The following is a 27,274-nucleotide window of genomic DNA, read 5'->3' as shown; positions in this document are numbered from 1 at the left end:
TAGTGTCTCCCTGTCTAACTCTTCTCTCCGTTCTAATTTTGCTTGTTGTTAGACCTTCTGATACATTGTTTTGCATAGTTGCATTGTCGTATTATTATTCTATAAGGAGTATTCTATATCTGTAATCAATCCTTGTGTTATTCATTCCTTCATGGAATCGAATGCCTTATTGTAGTCTACAAATGCCAAATGGATAGTTCATTGAATTCATTACACTTTTCGATAAGTGTCCTTATGTCTGTGTAGGTGTTCTACGGTATGTACTATAACCGTTAGGGAACCCCACTAAGTGGGATTCCGCAACGGTTATAGTATGGTATATTACAAGTCTTGTTCAACATACTGGCACATACTGGTAATTATCGAATTTATCTGATAGTCTGTTGGTAAGCAGTTTGTATAGATGTGGTGGATGTGAGAAATAAAAAATGCGTAGATAGATATTATTTTTATTAAAAGAAATAAGGAGATAATTATCTACATAACAACTAATCCCATCATTCTTAATATTTCATTCGAAAATAATACCCATTCGCGATATATTACATCTCATTAAGTACAGTAAGAAGTACCAAAAATTGGTCTTTGAATAATATAAGTAAACCCAATGATATATACAACCAGTAATACTAAAATAATATCACTCGACATAATTTACAATGTTAACAAAGTAATAAATACTACCCAAATATAAGTTGGGGACGGAGTTTGCAATACAACAATAGCATCATTAAATAATTTCAAAACTAAATGCATTAAGTTATATTTATATGTAAAAAAATAACAAAACAACTCGACAGTTTGCAGCAAAACGATGACAAAATGAAAATCTTAATTTCTTTATGAAAATCTGCGAGGCATAAGTTAATGATACACAAAATTATACTCATTTTCATAGTTGATTTTTAGTTTCGTGAACAGATTAACGGATTCCGCTATTTTTTTTATTATTTTAGATTTTTCTTTATTATTTAGTTAGACAGTTATGCAAATGTTTACTCAAACTTCTTTTTGTGCCTATACCGGGTGGAAGAAAATAAATGTTTTTCTTATGTTAAATTTGAGACACCCTGTAGGGAGGACGAAGTAAAAATCTCAGTATACATCGGAATCATATTGTAGTCTTATGTTTTGTGAACATTTTGTTTCCTTAATTTCTCTGATATCTTTAGAAACAAAGAAAATAGAAGGTTTTGTAACTTAATATGTGTTTTAACCGAAAGAAACATGTGTTTTTTACGCTGATCGTAAGAGAAGCGAAGACATTAGAAGAAAATGTAATGAATAAACACTAAACAGAAAAAAAAAAGAATGAAATAACCACATAAACAGAATGCGGGAGACCCGTGTGATTAAAATAATAAGAGATAAATCACCAATAGGTACAAGTATCGGATGATCGCGTAAAAGGTAGAGTGACAACCTTCCATAGAGGTATCAACCTGCCAATTAACAAGAAGAATTGCTTATAAAGGGGAAGAAGAAGAGATAACATGTTAAATAAAAAGCAAAATAAAAAACCAAATTTAGCGTTAATCACATTTTAATTATTTTAAAACTTTTTGAGTTATTTGTTACATATTACCAGTCAACCAACAGTTGAAACAACATTAAAACTATTTAAAAACTTATTGTTGCATTAAAACACCAACATATTTCAAATCTCATGTTTGTATACTTAAAATTAGCAAAAATATTGCACGTAATTTTGATTAAAAATTGGGTTGAAACATTTACACTATCAGTAATGAAATATCTATCTAGTAGATAATAGAGGAGAAGTATTTAATGAATAACTATTTATACAGTGAACGGCTAAATTATGGAATATTATCATTATTTCGAGAACCGTCGAGTTTTGAGGGTAATCCCGAAACAGGTCGATTTTTGTTATAAAATACCCATCTTATAACGTACATGGAGTAAGGATGACGTCACCGGTGTGGGTGTAGTGACGTAATCGTTAATTTTTTTAAATAGAAATGGGTATAATGCGACCCCTTATTTGAAGGAGAATTTAATTCTCTATTTAACGACATTACATTTGTAACTAAAATATTTTTTTAAGGGTACAAAAACATTTTTTTTATTTAAATTCAACCAAATTATAACTAATGATTTAATTCATAACATCCTTTAAAGTAACCAAATTATGCATAATAATTATTTTAAATTAAATGTTTCAAATGCCATCCATCGGTTCCTGCCATGACTTTCTGAAATAAATACTTATAAAAGCAAAAATAAGTAAAAATAATAATGGACACAAAAAGTTATCTCATAAACATTGAAACTTTTTGTCAAATGTTAATTCAAGCAAGTGATATTGGCATAGTTACTGTAATATTTATTGTCGTAAATATTTTTTGATTTTGTGAATTGTCATCAGTTGTCAATTGTAATTTTTACTTTTGAATACTAAAATATGGCTCACCTAAATGAAACACAACGCATAGAAATATTCATTCTTAGCGGATGTGGAGATAAAAAAAGAACACAGAACGAGGTATGCAATTTATTCAACGCAAAATATCCAGACAGACCCATCAGCCAATCAACAGTAAGTAAAATAGTCCGAAAATTTGGAGAAACTGGGCACGTTAAACATATTCCAAACGCTGGGCGTCCACTACACCCACACCGGTGACGTCATCCTTACTCCATGTACGTTATAAGATGGGTATTTTATAACAAAAATCGACCTGTTTCGGGATTACCCTCAAAACTCGACGGTTCTCGAAATAATGATAATATTCCATAATTTAGCCGTCCACTGTATGTGTGGTAGTTCAAATGTTTTCTAGATAACTACCGGCGAAAAGTTAAATTATGTTCATAATAGCCAGCCATTTTAGAAATATTTGTTAACGTAAGTAAAATACTAGTAAGCAAGTTTTTAATCGTTTAAAACAACGAATTGGCAGAAATATTTTAGAAGACAACGTCTATATTTATAAAAAAATTAGCTTTTAACAGAACCATTTAATCAATTACTTTTAATGGGAAATAAGCCACAATTTTACCAAAAAAATGATTTTATTAACGTTTCGAAGCCCAAATCGGGTTTCGTTGTCAAAATACAAAATACTATAAAAATATCTTCAGAACAACATTAAGAACCATTTAATATTTTGCATCACACAATTCACAACACCTAGTGATATGTACAACAATCGTTATTGTTTTCAGTCATTTTGCATTAAAAAGAAATAGTGAAAGCGTTGAATTATTTATGTCTGTCTGTCCATGAACACAACTCATCCGTTATTAGAACAAATACAATGACAAATGCGGTGTCTAATGAGAACTTATAACCCTAAGATTCTATTAAAGGTGAGATATTTGGCCTAGGACTTCCTGTTCCGGAGTTACAACCGGAAGGACTGTTTTTAAGTCGCCCAAATAGTATAAGCGATATACTATTCGCCGCGCCTTAGCAAGGCGAGAACAAAATTTGTTATATATAGGGTGAGGCAGATAAAGGGCCTATTAGAAATATCTCGAAAACTAAAGGTAAAAAAATAATGAAAATTGGAATACTTGAATTTTGAGGTATAAACTATTTAATGAAAATATTTTGGTTTTTTTGCTACTTCCGGTTATACCGGAAGTTAATTGTAGCTTTGTTTTTTTAAACAGGACACCCTGTATATTTTTACATTTTTGGATTCTGCTCGATGTCTTCTGTCTTAAAATATGAGGTTTTGTAATATTATACAGGGTAGTTTAAAAGATAATTACGATTTTTTATAAATTTTGTAGCAAACTTCACAACCTGTAGAATTGTACTGATTTGATATCAAAAACTTCATTTATGTTCAAGTGATTTTTAATATAGTCTATTATTATTAAAAATTATTAATATAGAGAAATGTTTAATTTTAGTATACAGGGTTGGCCGAAACTCGGAATGAGTATTATCTCAGTTTTCTTAAATGGAACACCCTGTATTTAAGTATTGTAATGAAATGATATTTTATAGTACTTTTTTATTTCTTAAGCATTCCCTATACCTAACTGCTTTAATTTGTAAGTTATTCGTGTTTTTTTAAGCCAAACATTAATAGCAACAAAAATTGCGTGAAATTTTATTAGGTTTGCCGTGAAAATATTCAATCATTAATAATGTTTTGAAAATAAATACATGTTAATCTATAATGATCCTTAATTTATTAATATTGGAAAAAATACCAAAATGAATACGTTGTTAAGATTGTTGGTATGATGCATAAAATATCAATAAAAACAAACCATCTACCTAGTTGGCTATGGCTTTGACACTAAACTTGATTAAACGTTAGACATTATATTATTTTTATAGTTCCAGTTGCTTTGCTAACATATATTTTTGTAATGGGGAAATGATTAGTAAAGTTTTTTTTCTAGAAGAATATAACAAAAATGTACTACTTGCAATAAGAATTTATCATCTGCAACTCCCTGATAGACGACAGTCAAGAAGAGAAACTTTTAAAAGTTTACTAGAATAGTTTTGACGTACTAGACACTTAGATTACGAGAACGTTTATACTAATATGCAGATTCTCAGTAACACTAACATTTAATTCATTTTAATCATTTACAATAGTTTTTGTTCGATCAGATTTCTCGTAATCTACCTAAATGTCCAGTTCGTTGAAACCGCTCTAGTAAATTTTAAAAAGTTCCTCTTTTTGGTTGTCATCTATCATGGAATTGCTGATGATATATTCTGATTGCTAGTAGCACATTTTTAATTGTTATACTCTCCTAGAACAAAAAAACATCTGAATCAGTTCATCATTCGAAAAATTCATATTAGTAATTGTAGGAAAGCAAATAGAACTTCAAAAAAGTAAAATGATTAAGCAAAGCAAATGTTTAAGCAGATTCAAAGTTATAGCCAAGTACATAGGATATTTTATGTTTTTATTAATATTAAACACACCAACAATCTTAACTGCGTAAGTATTTTGATATATCAACCAGTATTAATAAATTAAGGGTCAGTCGAGATTAATAATATGTGTTTATTTTCGAAAAATTATTTATGATTGAATATTTTCACGGCACACCTAATAAAATTTCACGTAATTTTTTTGCAATGAATGTTTGGCTTAAAGAACTACGAATAACTTACAAATTAAAGCAGTTAGGTATAGGGAATGCTTAATAAATAAAAAAGTACTATAAAATATCATTTCATTACAATACAAAAATACAGGGTGTTTAAGAAAACTCAGAAAATACTCACTCCGAGTTTCGACCAACCCTGTATCCTAAAATTAAACATTTCGCTATACGCTCTGAGCTTCGCTGGTGTCGCTCCTAGCGGTTACTAATTCAACTTTCACCGGTAATTTTTAAATTTATTATTTAATTGTTATCGCTTAATATTTACAACGCTAAAAAGTAATTAAATTGTAATAGATTTTTTTAAGATTTTGCTAATCATTTTGACGTTCTATTGATGAAATATTAATTTCTTACTTCGGATACTTTCACAATTATCATGTAGATGGCGCCAAGATTAATTTATAATTACATATTACAGAACATTAAAAAACGCAAATTCAGTATTTAAAACGTAAATATATTTAAGGTAAAAATATAAACCACAGCTTTGATCAACTAATATTTTTTATAATTAATGTTTTTAATTTTAATTTAAAATTAATCACTTTGACATTTATGTCAAATTTCCGGTAAACGTTTACAGACTTGTCACTACTGGCGCTCACGAATTTATAAATATCCCCTCTACGTACGAGCTCACAGCGTATATTATTAATTTTCAATAATTATAGACTATATTGGAAAGCATCTGAGGATAAATGGAGTTTTTGTCAATCAAATCAGTACAATTCTACAGGATATGAAGTTTGCTACAAAATTTATAAAAAAACGTAATTATCTTTTAAACTACCTGTATAATATTACAAAACCTCATATTTTAAGAAAAAAGACATCGAGTAAAATTCAAAAATGTAAAAATATACAGGGTGTCCTATTTAAAAAAACGAAGTTACAATTAACTTCCGGTGTAACCGGAAGTAGCAAAGAGACCAAAATATTTTCATTAAATAGTTCATACCTCAAAACCCCTGCATTCCGATTTTCATGATTCTCTTACCTTTAGTTCTCGAGAGATTTCTAATAGGCCTTTTATCTGCCTCACCCTGTATACATACTTTCGGTTAAAAAGTTATGACCGGAAATTTGATAAAAATGACTAAAAATTAGTGAAATCGTAAATCAATCGACGAAAAGTTACACGAAGAGTTCAAATATTAACTTAGGTGAAAACCTAGGACTTACGAAGTCCAATTGCTTTTTTGAAGACCTTTTTTTTATACATTAACAAGACAATATTTTTGTTATGATCAAAATATTTGACATTATCGAAAAACTGTTGGAAAATTATACTGAGAACAGGGTAGGTCAAATGTACCGTACACAAATTATGAATTATAACTTTTCTAGTCGTATTATTTAAGACATCTTAAGGGGCTATCCTAGTGTAAAAGTGCGAATTTCATATACATTTTTGGGAATTTCTAAAATAAAAAGTACTGTACCAATCGTTTTGAAAGTTTGCATGAATATTTATTATAAATAGAAGTATACGTAAAACAATTTTCATAAAAAAATATTAAAAACTAAACGATTTATGCGCCATATACTGGCACCGTGAAAATAAAAACATAGCTCCACTGCTGCACTGATCGGGACTAATAGAGATCCTGAAACATAAAATTTCAAAGATATTATTGGAGTATAAGTTATTTTCTATACCATCAACTAGGGATTTTTTGATCCGATAAAAAATGTCAATTTGGCGGTTTTTGAAACTAAAAATGTTTTAGCTAATTTAAAAAATAATTTTCAACACTTCGTCATTTTTACAAATTTTAATATTTTTCAAAAATCTTAGTTGATGGTATAAGAAATAACTTATGTTTCAATAATCACTTTGAAATTTTATGTTTCAGGATCTCTATTATTCCCAATCACTGCAGCAGTGGGGCCATGTTTTTATTTTGAAGGTGCCAGTCGATGGCGCATAAATCGTTTAATTTTCAATATTTTTTTATGAAAATTGTTTTCCATGTATTTCTTTTTATAATAAATGCTAGTGCAAATTTTAAAAATAATTGATGTAGTACTTTTTATTTTAGAAATTCCCAAAAAAACTATATGAATTTCGTACTTTTACACTAGGATAGCCCCTTAAGATGTTCCGAATTTTTGGCTAAAAATGTATTGTTCTGGTTCACTAGCCAGCAGCTACAAGTTCTGAACATTCTAGAACTTTATCAGCCAAAGAAAGTATCTTGTGCAGTTCATATGTAGTAAACATGCATACCTTATATTGTTTATTGTGATGCCATTGATTGTTGCTCCAGAAGAAGGCGAGCTTCTTATCCTTTTACCTTGACTGTTGGATGACAAGACTAATTTTTTTCAATACTTCAGAATGCTGATGTACACGTTCATGAGTTGGAACTTAAATTGAAGGAAAAGGTGATACTCTGGAAAGGTTTCCAAACACAACAAACATCTGTCAAAAATTCACACGTGGTGTTTGCCAATTTTTATTTTCGTTTTTATATGGTTTTCATAATTGGAATATGTATACAGTGCGTTCATAAAGTAACCCATAAATTCATTATTTCGTAAACCGGCGACTTATAAGGAAAAATTCCGAAACAGGTCGATTTTTATTTTCAAATTACAATTTTTTGGCATATATATAATACTAGTGACGTCATCCATCTAGGCTTGATAACGTAATCGATGATTTTTTTAAATGAGAATAGGGGTCATGTGATAGCTCAATTGAAAGGGTATCTCTATTTACTAATACAAAAAATAACATAATTATTTATACAGGGTGTCCAAAAATATTTTTTTAATTAAATTAATTGAGACAAAAAGAAGAATGTATTTAATTCAAAATTCGTTTTACTTTTGTCAGAAAACAGGAATACATGTTTATTTGACAAATAATAAATATTGCGTTTCGCTTAAATTCAATGTTAGAGCTGCCACCCACCTGCCTCTTGGAAGTTTAACATTACGCTTGAGCGAAAATCAATGTTTATTTTTTAAATAAAACCTTTTTATGTTTTCTGGTACCAATAAAATATATTTAGAATTAAACAAATTACATACATTCATCTTTTTGTACCAATTAATTTAATTTAAAAAAACATTTTTTGGACACCCTGTATAAAAATTATATTAATGTTTATATTATTGAATAGATAATTACATACCCTTTCAAATGAGCTATTACATGACCCGTATTCTCATTTAAAAAAATCATCGATTACGTCATCACGCCCAAATGGATGACGTCACTAGTATGCTATGTATGCCAAAAAAATCGTAATTTAAAAATAAAAATCGACCTGTTTCGGGATTTTTCCTTAAAGTCTCCGATTTACGAAATAATGAATTTATGCGTTACTTTATGGACGTAGGTTACTTAATTTTTACAAAATGGTAATGATTGTAATCAATGCTGATAGAGGAGAACTTGCAAGTTTTTTAAGTTTTTTACGCAGTAAGTACTATGTAGTGTGTAAATCCTTGATTTTGTGTAGGGACATTTATAAAATTAAAAGCAATATGATTGATATGACTAACAATGATTGTGTCTTTGTAAAAATTGCGCAGATGATTTTTAAAACAAAATGAAATTAAAAATGATTACACAAACCACGTGTATAATCAATTGACAGACGTCAAACGTATGTTTTGTTTGGAAACCTTTTTGACGTCACACTATCACGGTCCATTGTCCAGACAGGAAACATATTTTAGAAGAGCTCTAGAAGGTAAGATAATATTCTGTATTATTATTTTGTAATACTGTATTAGTTAAGATACTTTTTAGGTTAGACATTAATGACAAAAAACAATACCGCGCAAAACACTAAAAGACAAGCGTCCCGCAGCATGTATACGAATAGTCAGCAAGGTCGGAGTTTGATCGGAGATGTGTAGGAGTAGAATTGGTCACGCGATGGATAGGTATAGTCCGCCGTATTCACAACATAATAGTACAGTGCGCCCTTGTTCAGTACTGTCATACAGTCGTCCGGTTGTATGATCGTAGTCGAATCGGAAAGCTGCATGACAGGTGTGTCGAAGTCCTAAAAAGTAAAGATTGAACGCAACATTTCGGGATATTAGTAACAAAAAAATGTTTATTATTACTATTATAATGTTTTATATAAATGCATTTTTATTTTTAAGAGAAACCTCATCAATAACCTCTTCCGTTGCAGAATCTATTCAAAAATGGCGGACTACTATAAAAAGTTTAACTCGATATTGTAACTGAATATAAAAAAAATGAATGAACCTGAGTTTTGAACGAGTTTTAACTTTTCTAGCTTACTATTTCATCTTTTTGCTACGACCATACAAACAAAGAATAAGGCACAATATGTTGAACAAATGTTTTAAACTCAATTTGGGTTAAAGCTATAAAATATAATCTAAGAGGCACTAAAGCATATTATTCTCAACACATTGTATCCAGAAACTTCTGAAGGGCTCACAAGTGGGTGTACCCCGATGTACCATAACCATAACATCCAGAAACTTTCATCGGTTTAGCTAAAAGATCTTCAACTAAAACAATCATGATGGTAATATGAATGATAATATTAGTACAAATATGTCGAAATGTATACGCCGTATCATATTTTTGATATGAAACATATTATAAAAAAATGAATAACCATTTTCATAGTCTTTTTGAAACATTATATTTGATGCATCTGAAGCTTCAACGGCAAACGAAATACATCTATAAATAGTTTTATTACTGTCTCTGTTTTTCTTCGGCTTTCTATCATTCTTGGACACTTTGTTGAAGGTGACAACTGCCTTGACGTCTACTGATCTTATTTCCTGTACTATAACTACTTTTGAAAGTTTAAAGTGTCTTTAACTTTGTGCTGATTTTTACTGTTGTCGTAGGTGCTCATTTACACAGCCAGAAAATCACCACTTATTCACTCAGTTATTCCTCCTAGACCAGCTGCTACAAACCAATTTTGGATGAATTGTATGTATAAAATAATTTGATGCTTTTAGTAGAATCCTAAAATTTTAAAAATAAAATCATCTGGGTTGACTAGTTTAAAGATATACAGTAGAACCCCGATTATTCGTTCTCCACAGGACTGGCGTGACAAGGACAATACAAATATTTATTTCTTATATATGATACATATTATGTACCGGGTGTCCCAATAAGAATGGCTCTCGGCCATATCTCAGGAACCGTTTATAGTACAGCTTTGAGAAACAAATATTTATAACAAAAGTTGCCTCGGGAAAAGCCTGGAAATTATTTTCATAATTGTAGGTCCACCGCTAGAGGGCGTAATTGAATATCAAAAATTAAAAAATCAAAATTTTACAAAAGTTACCTAATGAAAGGGCACTGGAAATCCAATCATCGTATTCTTCATAAAATTCTGAGCATATTTCATTCCACAGGTTAGGTTCAAGTCTGCATTTGCAAATAAGAGGTGGGGGTGAGTGGGAACCGTCTTGTGAAAAAATGGCTGTAAGTCCGGTTCTACTAAATCGAATTTTGCATACTTGGTCTTGTTGAAAACAGCTCTTTTTCGTCAATGTAAGAGTCTCATTTTCGAAATAGCCTAATAAGTAATATGCCAGCTAGTAGGCGTTTTTTAATTATTTTCGGAAATCTATTTTTCTTTGGAGAATATTAAATATAAGTATGCATTTTTAATCCTTTATTACAAAATTATACCAAATTAGCAACATAATACCGAAAACCGCATGTCGATACCTTTTTTCTATCTCGAGATATCTTAAGAAACGTGTAAATTTTAAACAACTTTTAATGTCACCGGTAAACGAAGTTAAGGAAAAGTAGTGTACTATGGAAAAAAAAAGAAACATTTTCCAGATGTAAACGTATATAATTAATTAAAACAACAATAAGACAAAACACTATAAAATATAACAAACAAATAAAAGCAACTATACTCCATCTAATTTACTTACCGTTGCACGTCATCCGCGTCATAGCCCGTGACGTGACATGATACCAACACGAAATATTTAGGCGGTAGGTGTGTTCTTTTTTAGAATCGTTTTGCGTACACTGGAATTACAGCCACTAGACATATTTTATTATATACGCGTAGAAATAATATTTGAAGATTTCTATTAATTTTAACTTAAAGAAATACACAATAATATATTTCGTTTAATTTGCATAAATGGATTATAAAGCGTTTTTATGAAGCACATTTGTTTGGAACACACTGTAACTGTAGTCGAACGAAGGTGACATTTTGGCATAAATTGGTAACATTTATTTGACAGTTGCGGTATTGACACTTTAGATTTGTTTTTATTCTTTACTCTAAGTATTTGTTTTATTATATTTATTGTTTTTATTATTTACTTTAAGGTAAGATTATAACTTAATTCTAGTTTTCTATTTCTAATGTTTTTATTTATTTACATTGAATATTAATTTGTTTTGTTGTATAATTAAAGTTTGCAATAATTATGTGATCTATTTGATTTAAAATGGATTCAGGATTTTTTTATACTTTGGCAACAATGTCAACTTAGATCTCTGACATAGATAATGACGTGCAACGGTAAGTAAATTAGACAAACGTTACTTACTTAGTGACGACCTAAATGTTCAAATTGTTGCCCGTCATCATTTACTCTTTCAAGAGTAGATTGAACAGCAGTCTCAATTTCTGCTTTCGCAATGCTTTGAATGGCTTTCGTATTCTCTAGGTTCTAGATCATGTTTTCTCGAGTAGTGGACCTAACGGCAAAAACAAGGTCTTTAATCCGTCCCCGTAAATAAAAGTCTGAAACAGTTAAATCTGTTGCTATTCAATCTACTCTTGAAAGAGTAAATGCTTGCATCGAAAATGATGGGCAACAATTTGAACATTTAGGCAGTCACTAAGACTAAGTAAGAAGTTGTTTTTATTTCTTTGTTATATTTTATAGTGCTGTTAGTCTTATTGTTGTTTTAATTAATTATATACGTTAACATCTGAAAAATGTTTATTTGTTTTTTCCATAGCACTCTATTTTTCCTTAAGCTCGTTTACCAGTGACACTAACAGTTATGTTTAAAATGTACACATTTAAGATATCTCGAGATAGAAAAAAGGTATCGACATGCGGTTTTCGGTATTATGTTGCTAATTTGGTCTAATTTTTTAATACAAGATTAAAAATTCATACTTGTATTTAATATTTTCCAAAGAAAACTAGATTTCTGAAAATAATTAAATAACGCCTCCTAGCTTGCTTATTACTTATTCGGCTATTTCAAAAATAACACACTTACATTGAAGATAAAGAGCTGTTTTCAACAAAACCAAGTATGCAACATTCGATTTAGCAGAACCGGACTTACAGCCATTTTTTCATAAGAAGGTTCCCACTCACCCCCACCTCTTATTTGCAAAGGTAGACTTAAACTTGTGAAATCAAATATGCGCAGAATTTTAGGAAGAATACGATGATTGGATTTCCAGTGTCCTGTGATTAGGGAACTGTTTGATTTTTTAATTTTTGATATTCAATTACGCCCTCTATCGGTGGACCTACAATTATGAAAATAATTTTCAGGCTTTTCCCGAGGCAACTTTTGTTATAAATATTTTTTTCTCAAAGCTGTACTATAAACAGTTTCTGAGATATGGCCAAGAGGCATTCTTATTGGGACACCCGGTACACATATACATATTTACCTACCATAAAAAGAAAACAGAAAAAATAAATCTCATAAGTTCAAACTAATTCACAATTCAATTTTTTGACTTATTCTTCACAACTTCAAGATATCGACAAGGTCTGAAGGTTCTCGTTGCTCTAATAATAGAACCCCGATTATCCGTGAGTGGATTATCCTGGCTACGAAATATCCATCCTATGATTTTCCATTACTCAAATTGAATTTTTGAGGTTTTATCTAAATAGCGTCACTGTAAAACACTCGACGGAAACTCTATAGCGCGTGAGGGAGACACATAATGCAATATCGATAGCAACAGTGCTCGGTGAATCCCTGGAAATCATTCACTTGTCACCTGTGGCTGAGAAAAGAGCCGCTACTCTCATATATTCTTAAAAGATGTTTCCAAATGGCAGTAAGTAATGTAAACGCAAATAAATATTTTAATGATTGAACAAAAACTAGGGATTTTAAACACAAGTGACAAGGGTCAATGTCTTGGATCATTGTCACGAATCTATGAAGTTGGCAAGCAAACAATACGCCGTATCAATAAATACAAAATAAATCTACACAATTTCTTATGTCAGTCTGATTCTTAAAAACATAACTGCACGTAAATCATTGAAAGGATCGACTTTTTAACAACTCGCTGAAGCACTTTCCAACCAACTGGTTTCTGAAGAAAATATCGGAGGGCGTAACGATCTCTGGGCCAATGTGTGCTAATCAAGCATTTTTCATGAACACTTAAAAATCAAAGAACCATTTGAAGAGTCAAGACGAAGAAAATGATGGGACGGTATCAATCAAACGAGTAGCTAATCAGGAAGATGACAATATTCTATAAGACTTGAACAACGAGAACCTTCGGACCTTGACGATATTTTAAACTTACGTAGAATAGGCCAGAATATTGAACTGGGAGTTAGTTCGAACTTATAAGATTTATTGAAGTTATACTTCTTTACGATCGAGGGTGAAATTTTATAATTGCCTGGCGCATGCGCAGACAGACAGTATGTAGTTCGTTGCTAATCTTTCAAATTATGTATGTATCAGCGCAAATAAGTCATTAAAAGAATATATTATTGTTCTTAGTAAATGTATTATTTATTATAATTTTTGTGTCTTTGGATTTGTCTTCCTCGGGCGTACGATAAAATATCTATTTTTATACTTCACTTTGATCTATTTGTCGCCGTGATGTGTAATTGTATCCGACACGTCAATAGCACGGGGCTTGATAGCTCGGTTGGTATAGCATTGGACCAGAGATCGAGAGATCGCGGGTTCCAATCCCGGACGATTCATTTTTTTTTTAATTTTTGATATTGTTAAGTTTTGGTTAATTTTTGGTAATTATTGTTAATTTTTGGTATTGTAACTGTTAAGTATATTTATTTCGTTGAAATTATATAAGACAAGTATAACTTCTTACGTGCGTACAAAGTACGCACACATTCTTTTTTTTTCTGTAATCTTTTTATGGCAGGTACATATGTATGTGTGTACATATGTACCATAGATGAGAAATAAATGTTCGGATTATCCTTGCCACGTTCACTCCCATGGAGCACGGATAGTTGGGGTTCTACTAATACAATAATTAGAAAAAATATACTTTAATTTTCTAAGTAATGTGGGAATAATTTCTAATAAAATTTTAAATAATTTAAAAAATAAAATTGTACTGATCTATAATCTCGAATTTTTAAAATATAAAACATGTTTTAATGCCTCTAAAACTGTAAAAAATGTAACATTATCCCTATAGTAAAATAAATATTAAAAAGGGTTCAATGCAAAGATTGCAAAATATCCATAATGATTTTACCTGAAAGTAGAAAAGAGTGTGGACATAGTACCGAATATCAAAAATCGATGTAACAATATTTGTTTATTAAATGGTATATGTATTCTATAACAATAATCTTCTAATAATTAAACACAATCATAACTAAACACTCTTTATGTTTCAGTCTACATAATAATTTAAGAATATATAATACAAAGTTGAATATATAAAAAATGGTGTAGTAAATGTAAAATTATGCGAAATAGTTAAGAAAGTTACATCATATGAATGAAAACAACTTCTACATTCACATTCTCGGAACTACAGATTCAATTATTAAACACATTTATTTCGGTACTATGTCCTTTAAGTACAAATTAAAACGTATATAACCCATACGCGTTTAGCACATTTTTTTTCGATATATTAGAATAATTTACAATTTTGACAAAAAATGTACACCTTCAGTGAAGTAACTATGTGAGAAATCACCGAAATTTTCATGTCAATTGATAAAACAGAACAATTTTTAATAAATAGAGATAAATATAAATATATGAGTAAATAAATCAGACAAATATAAGGATCACATAATCTATGACGAAACGTTCTGACAACAGTTTAAAAATCTTAAAATTTATCAATGGATTTGAATTGACAATTAACATTTCCACAAATATTCCTAAACTTTTAATAGAATGTGAATCTGATTTTTTTTAATAAATTAAAAAGTATGAACCAATCATTACTTTGCAATTATTTTAAAAAATTAAAATTTTACTATACAGTTTTCAAAAAAGTATACAACTATTCTTAAATTGATGTCATTATGTTTATTTATGTTTCTGATAAATTGAAATTAGAAATAATTAAAATTATATTTAATATGTAAATAAAAAACGTAAAATGCAGCTCAGTTGCTTTAATTTTCCTATGTTCTCTCTTAAACGACCACTCCTCTTTAGCGGCCAGATTGTGATTCCCCGAGAGTGATCGCTAGTGGAAGGTTTTACTTATATAGTGGTTCCATTTTATCTTTGCCCAAACGTCATGATTCATTTTCTTCTTCTTTTTCTTGTAATAGGACTATGTCCTGTTTCTTCTGTTACAGTCTCTGCTGCGATCCGGAGCTCCAGCTCTCGTACCATCGTTTTTTGGGTCTTTTTTTCTAAGCAAAATTTGTTATATTAAGTTATTAACGTAAATCAATACTTTTTGAGTTATTAAAGATCAAAGATTTTATTTTTTCGTAGAAAAATGCACGTTTTAAAGCTGTTTTTCACTTATAACTCAAAAAATATTAGCTTTTACAAAAAAGTTATTCTTACCAAAATTGAAGACAATAAAAAATTGAATACACTATTCACTCAAAGTACTAAATTAATGTTAATTCAAAGCGAGTTATAGGTAATTGAATGTATATTTTTTTCGATGAGTACTCAAATCTAAGTATTCAAGATTAAATAACGGGAAAACGATGCATTTTATAAAATATACTTGTTAAACACTTATCAAAGTACTTCAGTCAGAATACCTAACAAATGAGCTCCAGAAGAAGTTAATAGCATCAAAATTAAGCAAGTTATGATGAAACTAAGAGAACCCTTTCGAATTTTTTACGAAAAAGTGAAAAATAAAACATACGCCATTTCCACAAAAATTAAAATTTATAGTAATCCTTAAAAAAAATTATTTGTATTAGCATAAGTAATGAATAAACGATTTTAAACGATATAATTTTAAAAAATCAGAATTTTTAAAATTATCGTCATTTTCATTTTCTTTTGATAATAACTATAAAAATACTCAATATACGTAAAAAATTGTAAATAACAAACTTTTAGTTTTTTCTGTACCAAATATCATACCTTTTTTACCATTTCTGTAGGGTGAAAAATAACCGAGATAGAAACGTTTAAAGCTTAAATTTTGCTACGAGAACCATGTAACAGTGGCCATTTAATCTTTGAGTTTTAAAAAAGTAAGGGGTTTGAAAGATTATGTTTAACGAGTTTTAAAATATTTAAAAAAAAGATAACATTTTTTGGAAAAATTTTTAAAAGATAAAGTTTGAAAAATTTTTGGAACATAAATTTTAATGCTATTAACTTGTTCGGTATCTCATTTGATAGATATTTCTAAGTACTTTCACAAATGTTTAATAAGTATAAAATGGATCATTTTCCCGTAATTTAAGCTTGAATACTTAGATTTGGGTACTTGCCGAAAAAAATATGCATTAAATTACCACTTTTAGTTAATAATAAAAGGTTTTTTTAGTAAGGAATTTATTTAATTTTTTATTAGCTTCAATTTTGGTAATAATAACTTTTTTGCAAAAACTTAGAGTTTTTGAGTTATCTATGAAAAATCGGTTAAAAACATGCATTTTTCTTACGAAAAATAAAAATTTTTGATCTTTAAAAGCTCAAAAAGTTTTGATTTATTTTAATAACTTTATATAACAAATTTTGCTTAGAATTTGTCCTTCTATCAAATTATGGGGTTATTTTTAATAAAATAATTGTCACCCCGAGAAGGGGTGGCATCCACCCCCAGGGTAAAAGCGCAAGTTGGCACCATGTCACCTTTGTTTCTTGAGATATCCTCTAACGACTCACCAATTTTCATGCAAATCGATGGAGGTTGAACGAAATCGGAGATAATAGCTCATATAATAGTCACCTTCAGTGACTACACTATTTTGCCATCATTCTTTTTTTGCTATTATTCTTTTTTCACAGAGAATTCTAATAGAATTGACTTACCGACAAACAATTTTCTTACCAATATAGTAAACAACTTGAAAACTCTATACACTCGGTTTTAGTTGTCACAACGTTCTTAAAATAAATAAGTAGCTAACTGCAGCTTTTAACTACATTAACTATATTATTTATCACTTATTAGTACGTTCAATGGTCTATTGAAATTGTTTGATTATGCGTGACTTTTTAGTGGTATTATAAACTTTTTAGTTTTCAAGAAAATAATTTAAAATTAAACATATCTATTATATAAACATTCTACTTTCTGAAAGGTAAAAACTTCGGTGATTTCAGTACTATAAAATTTTATCTGTACAAATATACAACCTTAGAGTACGACCTGATTCCTTGGTCATTTCTTCCTAGTAACACTAGAGCGCTCTTTGAGAGCCTTGAAATCCAAATCTGGCAATACCATTCCTGGAACGTGGCTACCTTTTTTCTGTCCTCCTGAGCTGTTTGACCTTCTGTGGTCTCGTATACCTGTCATCGGATTGTTCAGTCGCACTGGGTTAGATACGAATTGGTTCCAGCTATGTCCAACAGTGGTAGATGAGTTTTGAAGCTGTGGTGGTAAGGGGCTCGATACAAATTCACCCCATTCGTCGTCTTCTTGGCCATTAGCCATTATGTTTGTGATTGTATGACTAGATTTTTGAGTGCCGCTACTAGTAGAAGATTGGGACATGTTTGATATAAAATTATAAGGTTGCGGGGCGTTCATACCCACGTTATAAGCCTGAGAAGCAAACTGGTTGCTTATAATAGAAGGTTGTAATACAGGTTGGCCATAAGAAGGCTTAGGATGTATCAAGTTAGATTTTTGTTGATTCACGGGGTTCATATTAGTTGATAGTTTGGTTTGAACCAATCCTCGGGGTGTAATAACAGGAATAGGCTGTTTAGCCGGTTGTATGCTCCCTAAATTCAGAACAGATAGAGGTAAATCGGGACTAGATGTTTGATTTCGGTCTGAGAATTTTGCTTTGTGAATTGGGGAGGGTTTTTGCACAGACACGAAATCTGACCATTCGTCATCTTCAATAGGATTCGGTTTAGCTTCAATCTTTTTGGGTTCTGGTTTGAACTCCTGCTTCCTATAAGGTTTCTTTTCCGGAGAAGTATCCCAAAGTGGGAAGTCAGTCCTAAAATATCGTCAAAATAAAATTAACAATTGAAAATCAATCATTATCATTATTGATACATAACTTAACCGCAAAAGTTTTGCACCGCCAAAAATTATGCTCATTTTAAGTATATAAACTGTTTATGGTATAATTTAAAAAGGATGAAGTGGGACCAATTTACTGACGACTTAGACAGAATGGCGAGAGAGCTGCAAGCTGACCCATGAAACTATGACGGATTTACCAACATCGTGAAGAGAAAGTGTCACGGAAGTGTATGCCTTAAAGGTGTCGCACTCAGTTCAATCAGGACTTAATTATGACTCGTTCTCTGATGAAACCATCTAAGCTGGACAAGTCCTTGTGAGGTGCTTGGCAAAGGTCAGAAAAGCAAACTGGATGAAACTATTAAACGACCTCGACATAAAACAGAACAGCAGGCAGGTATAAAAGGTAACATCTGACCAAATATTTGTAAATTAATATCTAAGGATAGAAAACAACAGAAAATAGAACAAGAATTTTTAATGAAAAGAAAAAATTTCTGGTCACCCCGTTTAGCACACAGTTTATTTGAAGGATGCAAACAGCCATCCGAAACGGCTGTTGGTAGTCCAGGTGATATCAGAATTAAACAGATAAACCTTTTCGGGCCTATTACCAACCCATGGGTCGTAGAGATGATCAAAGATGCAATTCTCAGCACAATAGTGCTGAAACGTATCGCTTATCTATCATGAACTAATCGAGAGCAACACCGCACGGTAAAAATTGAGTCCACTAGCTAGTTCAAAGTTCTCCCATTTAAAACTAGAATTCTATTGATTAATTCCCATTAAGATAAGTACCACTCGAACATGTAATTTAATAAAAATGAAACAGCTAATTCGTACTAAGAGGCTATGTAACGTGGATAATACACTGCACATTATGGTGCCCAACGTGGGGCTCTATACAAGGTGTTTGGTAAAGAATGGGCCATAGCTTAACCTTAGATTCCTGAGCTTAAAATAGGTCGATTTAAGCTAACTTATCTTAGTACAAAAGTTAATAATAACCGAAATACAGGGTGTCTAAGTTAAACTTTTATTTTATTTATTCTTGAATATTTCCTGACAGGTATGGGATAACAACACGAAATTTGGTAAGCGGGGGTTTTTTGGGACGAAAAATCTAAATTCGCTACCAAAAATGATGTATTACCCAGAGGCCACCACATACGTATTTCAGCACTCATTTAATACGTTCAATATTTTTTATCCCCCACTCTACATACTTTTTGAATCAAAACTTTTATTTTTTTAATATTTTTACTTAAAAAAGATATACTACATTCATCTCGCTAAACTCAACTGTTTTCGAGATAAACGCATTTTAAGTCTGCGATACAACATAATTTTTTGCATAATATCATTGTAGTTATACCCGAAAAATAACTTAAAACCATAATAATTGTGCCAGTTCTCATATTTATGTCATTGCATCGCAAATTCCATTTGAAGAAATTTGCGATACATTTTTGGAAATTTTTATGGCTTTAAGTTATTTTTCGGGTGTAACTACAATGATATTGTGCAAAAAATTATGTTGCCTCGCAGATTTAAAATGCGTTTATCTAGAAACCGGTTAAGTTTAGCGAGATGAATGTGGTATACTTTTTTTAAGTAAAAATATTAAGAGAATAAAAGTTTTGAGTCAAAAAGTATGTAGAGTGGGTAATAAAAAAATTGAACATATTAAATGAGCGCTGAAAGGCGTATGTGGCGCCCTCTGCGTAATACATAATTTTTGGTGGCGAATTTAGATTTTTTGTCCCAAAAAACCCCCGCTTACCAAATTTCGTGTTATTATCCTATGCCTGTTAGGACATATTCAAGAATAAATAAAAAAAAAGTTTAACTTTGACACCCTGTATTTCGGTTATTATCAACTTTCGCACTAAGGTAAGTTAGCTTAAACCGACCTATTTTAACCTCAGGAATCTAAGGTTAAGCTATGCCCCATTCTTTACCAAACACCCTGTATATTCACTCCCAACAGCGTTATCAAAGGACGAGTTAGTTCGCTCGTTTGTTAGAAATTAATCTATTAGTAAGAGAGAAATATATTTCACACTGAAGAAAAAAAGTTTAAATATATAATATAAATTACCTTGCATTTTCTTTTATTTCAGGCTTCTTTGTGTGAACCGTACTAAAATTATTATTAACTTTCACTTCGCTCGGTTTGTCTTTCTTCGGTTTCTCTTGTTTATTTTCGAAACTAAGCTTCTCTTCGTTTACCTGGTTTAGTGGAACCGAAAAAACTTCTTCAAACCTCCTGATTTCATCATCGGTAACACCTGGATCCGGCCAGTTAATCTGAGATGAAGGAGCATTCGAGTAGACCGGCACAGGCTTCAAAGGCTCCAAGATGGTTGGCATTGGTGTAGCTTGCAGCTGGGGTAAAGGTACTGATGAATGGAACTCTGTAAAATCGTCGTCACCTTCATTGTTATCGCCTGAAGTTTTTGGTTGTAACTCAAGTGTTTTTACAGGCTCTTGTACAGGATTACTTGGCATTTCTGGAAAAATATTCGTGATTTCTGGAATTGATGGTTTTGAAAACTCTACTGTATTATCGAAAGTATTTTTATCGACAAATGCATCAAACTGTGTTATCGTCTCATCGTTGGTTTTACTGCCTGTTGATATAGGTGTTAATTGTAAAATGCTTTTGTCATGAATGCTGTCGCCAGACAATTTTTTTTCAGGAACTTGATCTGCATCTATTTTATTACTACTATGTTCAACGTTATCGGGAAAACTCTGAAAATCATCAAATTCTACATCATCGACATGCTTTTCAACAATATCTTTAACTGCTAGGTTTGTTTCATTAAACACTGAGTAGTCTTCAGAGATTCCTTTTCTAGGCAATTCGGGAGTTACTATGGTAGGTTGTAGGCATACGTCTACATCGATATGGGATTGTGTAACATCAGATATGTATGTTTCTCTTAAGGGTACACTAGGCCAAGAGGGAATCTGAGGTTGTTCCGACGATTTTGAAGACTGGAATGAGGTGAACTCTTCAAACTCCACGCTTGGTGAGATGGATTTGGCGGCTTTCGGTTTCACAGGTTGAGTGGGTGGTTCATTAGATGAATCTATAATATATAAAAGTATGTAAGAGTCTAATGTTATAAATATTGATATGATGTTGTGACTAAATAATACCCTTGACATTCATCTAAAAGTAAAACTTTTGTTTTAAAAGGATGATTTAAAAGGTCGATTTTAGTGCACGCTTTGCATCTGAGTTTCTTCATTAAGAAGTAGCTGTATTATAAGTATATTTGATAGTGTTTTTAGTCGGACATCTTAACGATAAAATTAAGTAAAGAACACCTTAGGGTTCTTATCTGCATGTCCATAACAAAGTGAACGGTTTAGTTTTATATACAATATTTTTGACACAGCTCCATGAGAATAAGTCTAATGGCGTCAGATCCGGAGATCGTGCTGGCCATTACAACTTATTATTCCTGGTTATTCCAACAACATTCAGTTGAGGCACCGCTGAACCGATTTGGTAATGGAATGGTACTTCATCTCGCTACAAGTATATCATATTCGTTGGAACTTGTGGGTTTTCTGGATCAGGACATATGTTTCTCAAAGTTCGTCTGGCATTATTTGAAGAAGTACAAAATAATTATCGCCACTCAAATTGCCATCAATGAAAAAAGGACCTACAACGACCCTTCAGGATATTGTGTATGTTTTTCTCTTATCCTGACGATTAGCATGCTCGTGAATTGTAAATGTACACTTATCAGAAAATAAAACATGTTCTAATTGGATCATATTATTATCGAACATTACCATCATTTGTTCACAAAAGTAAGTTCTACTGTCAAAGGAGAACCAGGAAACCCGATTTACGGATCTGGGATTTCTCATTTCTTTTAATAGATGTCGCTGCAGCGTCCGATCCACGAATTATTTTTAGTCTGGGCAGATTATCGGAGAATAGGCAATTTTTGGGAAAAGTTATTTACTGGGAATCGAATCTTATGATTCTATATATTAATAATATAGGTATGCAAAGTCCGCAGATAGTGTGCTACTTTTTTTATAAACAAAATGGCGCCCGAAAATCGTGGTTTTTTCAATTTTTGCTCTATAACTCCAAAGATTTTAAGTTTACACCAAAAGCACCAAAATAAAAAAATCACCGTAATTAAATTCTGCATAGAGACGTGTTTTTTCCGATTTACTTCGACGAAAATTTTCCCCGGAAAATGCGTGTTTTTCCAACAAAATCTTTAATTTTCAACTAAACTTTAGATAAGTAATTGTTTACCAATAATTAAATAACTTGGTAATATAAAAACCCTTTTCGTATAGATTATAATTACAGAAGCCGATGGTAATTGAATGAACAGTTTAGCAACAATGGAATTGTTAATTAAAAATTTACGGTCGCTATAATAACCACAATAATTACGATACATACTAATTTCTGTATAAAAAGACACTGTACCTATCTAATGTACTTTACAGAATTAAAATTGGACTATTTAAGCGACCTCAGGAATATTTTAAAATTATAAACAATTTTTTGGCTTATAAACAAAGAGAATATCTCGGCACCTATTAAATTAAAATAAATTGTGAAAACGGTACTGGAAAGAACGTGGCAGGACGCTTCTTTTAAAAGAAAAAACGTTTAATTGTGATGAGTGGTCTTCAGACACAACCGGCCAAAGTTGACCGGCATTTACGGCCAAGATATAAACAATAGGATCATTATTTTCGAAACATCCCCTTTTTATTTTTGTCCTCTTTCTCCACACCGATATTCATATCTTTAAAATACCCATAGCCCATAACATATATTATTATAATAAAAACTATCGATATTGCGCAGTGGCGTCGGAACAGTGTGGGCTTGCGCCCACCCATGGATTTTGATGGGTGGGCGCAGCCCACCCATTAAAATGCATGAGATTTTTCTTTTTACATTACATTTTCTATAGAATATTTGATATCAGTTAAGATGATATCATAAAGCTGATATCACTCTTCATTTCAACATTCATATTTCAAACAGTTTCGCGCGCTCATGTTTCACTCACTGTGTGTGCGTGACTCAGGGATACTCTCCCTTCTCTCTCTCTTGCTGCCCCTCATCAACAGTTTCTCTTCGACGCACATCGCATTGCTTCGTCTCTGTCGGGAACGTTCGAACCATAGACGAGGGGCAGCGGCGGCAAAGAGGGGAAGAGTATCCCTGAGTCCTCTGTGGCTATATATGCACATCATATAACCTATAAATAAACTGTCGATTAAGTGATTGCCAAGCAACCTGAAGAGAGAGTGTTTTCAGTAAAATCTTTTCCTTGATGGAGATCGTCGCTAGTTCAACTTCAAAGGTAAGAATGAGATAGTTATTATATTGTTACGTCAGATCTATCGTAAATTACGAATTATTCGTAATTCATGTAAATTTACGTAATGTAAATATATGCAGTTATATCGAGAATTTTTTTTATAAAAATTTTGCTTCTACATATTCATTTTTATATTCATTTTCCACATATTTACTTTGTTTGTATTGAAATATAACAACCATATGTTTTTGTTAATAAAATATTTTTCCATATAATTTAAACTGTTTCAAAGAAAAATGTTTGACGATTAAAATTTTAAATTTAAGTTGACAATATTTGATTTTTCGTACAATTTAAAATGAACAAAGATTATTGCAATGACTTTGTTGATTGAACGTACATTCAAAATTTATGAGCATATACAGTTTTATCGAAAACATTTTTTTCCACATATTTTATTTGTTTTGACCAAAATATAACATTCATATTTTTTTAAATGTAAAATATTTTTTTTTGAAACTTTTTTTTTTAAAATAAGAAAGAAACTATAATAATATTTTGACGGTTTTTGAGTTTTCGTACATGTTTCAACAGAATATGGCCAGAAAAGAATTCTTTATAATCAAATATTATTGCAATGACTTTGTGAATTGAACGTGATTTCAAAATTTATGAGCATATACAGTTTTATCGAAAACATTTTTTTCCACATATTTTATTTGTTTTGACCAAAATATAACATTCATATTTTTTTAAATGTAAAATATTATTTCTTGAAACTTTTTTTTTGAAAAAATAAGAAAGAAACTATAATAATATTTTGACGGTTTTTGAGTTTTCGTACATGTTTCAACAGAATATGGCCAGAAAAGAATTCTTTATAATCAAATATTATTGCAATGACTTTGTGAATTGAACGTGATTTCAAAATTTATGAATATATGTAGTTACATCGAAAATATTTCTTTCCACATATTCCGCTTGTTTCTATCGAAATATAAAATACGTATTTCAAGACTTCGAAAAAAAAATTTTGAATAGCTCTGTATTATTACTTGGGTTTTGTTAAAATTATAAAATGAAATGAGTCACGATCGTTTATTGTCAATTATCGAAATTCATTCTTCTGCGTATAGTGATGTATAAATTTACTTTGTTAATATAATGGTTTTGTTAGAAAATCTGAGACTCGGGATTTTTGAGCATTAATTTGTTGATAAGTTTTGATTACATTTTCAAAGCTTTTTTAGATTCAACGAGTATATTTTTTCGGCAATATTCCTAAGTTTCATATATGTTTTTAATGAAAGTTACATATTGTAGAAATGTTAATATGTGAGTTTAAAATTAAAAAAAATTTCTTTTTGGCTGTTTCAGAGTGAGGACAGTTTGAGTCATCAGTCATCCTGCGACATCATGGCACTGGCACAGCAAAAAACTATCAAAGATTTCTTTAAACGCACTTCTAATCGTGAAGAAAGAAATGTTAGCATCACCGCAGCAGACCCACCTTTGCAGCAAGGAGAACACATTCATGATAGTGATGTTTATGATTCTGCAGCCGTAGAACCAAGACATGGCCATCCTACTTTCCAAAATACCCGCCATGGTCATAACTATGAAATTCCTCAGATTCCATCTATTCTTTTGAAATATCACCCCAACACTCAATTCGTATTCCCGAAACAACAAACTGGACCGAGTCGTAATCGAAGTGTACAGCACAAGTGGTTCACAAGTTTTGATTGGCTACATTATGACGTTGAACAGGATCACCTTTTATGCTACGACTGCATTAAAGCTTGTCATTTTGTCAGCAAAACAGACTCTTTATGGTATTCTGATGCCGAAATGGCATTTTTGAACGTTGGTTTCCGGAATTGGAAAGATGCACTTGTAAGATTTAACACTCATCAGAAAAGTTCTTTTCATCAAAAATGCAAATACCTTATACGCCAGAGAGAAACTGGCAATACTGTAGAATCTCAGCTTCACGATCAATGTGCACAACAACAAAAAATCGCAAGGATTTGTTTGACGGCAATAATCAGTTCGATACGCTATTTGGCTCGTTCAGGCAACGCTTTAAGAGGTCACAACATGCAAGGTGGGAATTTGCGACTCCTACTAGAGGAGAGATCTTTGGATATTCCAGAACTTGTTCCATGGTTAAAAAAACGGGACAATTATTTCAGTGCCGATATTCAGAATGAAATTTTGCAGATAATGGCACACATACTTTTGAGAAGACTTGTTGAGGAAATGAAAGTATCACCACGCTTTTCTATTATCGCTGACGGTACAACTGACTGTTCTGGAAAAGAGCAATTTTCATTGTGTATACGTTTCGTTCATCCAGACCTACTCACTATAAATGAAGTGTTTGTTGGACTTTACAACCCAGAAGACTCCCGAGGCTCTACACTTGCTGCAGCAATAAAAGATATTCTGCTACGACTCACTTTACCCCTTTCAATGCTATGTGGGGAATGTTTCGACGGAGCGCGTAATATGTCGGGAAATAACAAAGGGGTTAAAAAGATTCTGCACGATGAGCAACCAAAGTCAATACATGTACATTGCTCAAATCATTCTCTTGATCTCGCACTGGCAGGAAGTTGCCAAAGAAAATGATAAAATCTGTGACATTCTTTGCATAGTTAAGGATTCATCTAATGCTATTTTGGAATCTTCTAAGAGAAGAAAAGTCTACGAAAACGCTGTAGTACATGCAACAGAAGATGAGGTTAAAGAAAAATTGCATAATTTAATTGCAATGTGTCCTACTCGCTGGTGCGTTCGTGTTAGAGCTCTTGTAAGGTACAAAAAAGAATACCCTAGGGTCCGAGAAACGTTACAGAAGATCATTGATGAACCAGGTGCAATATCACCCGAAAGAAAAGTGACAGTACGTGGATGGCTCAAAAAATTATTTAAGTTCGAAACTTTGTTCTACTTGAATGCAACAATCGAAATATTCGGTCCGTGCGAAACCCTTGCTAGAGCGCTGCAATCTCCAAAACAAACAGCAGCTGGTGTGCTTCGATCAGTACAAATGTTAATTTCGCAACTGGAGGCCATGAGAACATCAAGCGCGTTTCAGAAGATTCATAAAGCCACAACAGACGAAGGAACAGCACTTGGTTTGAATTCCCCAACTACCACCAGAGCAAGAAAAGTACCCAAAAGATTGGAACACACGACAAATGCCGTCCCATCCACAGAACTCGACGCTGTAACAACTTTCAGAAAAAATTATTTCGAAGTTCTTGATTTGATGATCACCGAATTGAAAGACCGTTTCGATCAAGAAGGACTGAAGACCCTCATCCGACTTGAAAATCTACTTCTAGATGCTCTTCATGGAAAAGACATTCCGAGCTTGGATGATATCCAAGAGTTATTGAAACCTTTCTCAGACGACTTCGATGCAGATCTTCTCAGAACAGAGCT

At 31.6% G+C, this 27,274-nt stretch overlaps 1 protein-coding gene across 2 annotated transcripts in view; it reads right to left on the bottom strand.

Annotated features, from left to right (window-relative positions):
- Positions 1-435: 435 nt before the first annotated feature.
- The window catches only part of LOC114327529 (aftiphilin), a 48,905-nt gene continuing 22,066 nt past the window's right edge, over positions 436-27,274 (bottom strand). Inside the window, exons 5-7 of one of the 2 annotated variants that reach the window (XM_028276199.2) lie at positions 20,596-21,592; positions 17,645-18,462; positions 436-10,099 (exon numbers count right to left, since the gene is read on the bottom strand). In XM_028276199.2, coding sequence (XP_028132000.1) covers positions 17,670-18,462; positions 20,596-21,592 — 1,790 coding nt within the window. In that variant the 3' untranslated portion in view covers positions 436-10,099; positions 17,645-17,669. Of the gene's footprint in view, positions 18,463-20,595; positions 21,593-27,274 lie in introns of both variants that reach the window. The other variant, XM_028276198.2, reaches the window with a different exon arrangement.

Source organism: Diabrotica virgifera, chromosome 4 (assembly GCF_917563875.1).
Source record: "Diabrotica virgifera virgifera chromosome 4, PGI_DIABVI_V3a".
In the NCBI taxonomy this organism is placed as follows: Eukaryota; Metazoa; Arthropoda; class Insecta; order Coleoptera; family Chrysomelidae; genus Diabrotica; species Diabrotica virgifera.
This window is presented reverse-complemented; position numbering and strand designations above follow the sequence as displayed.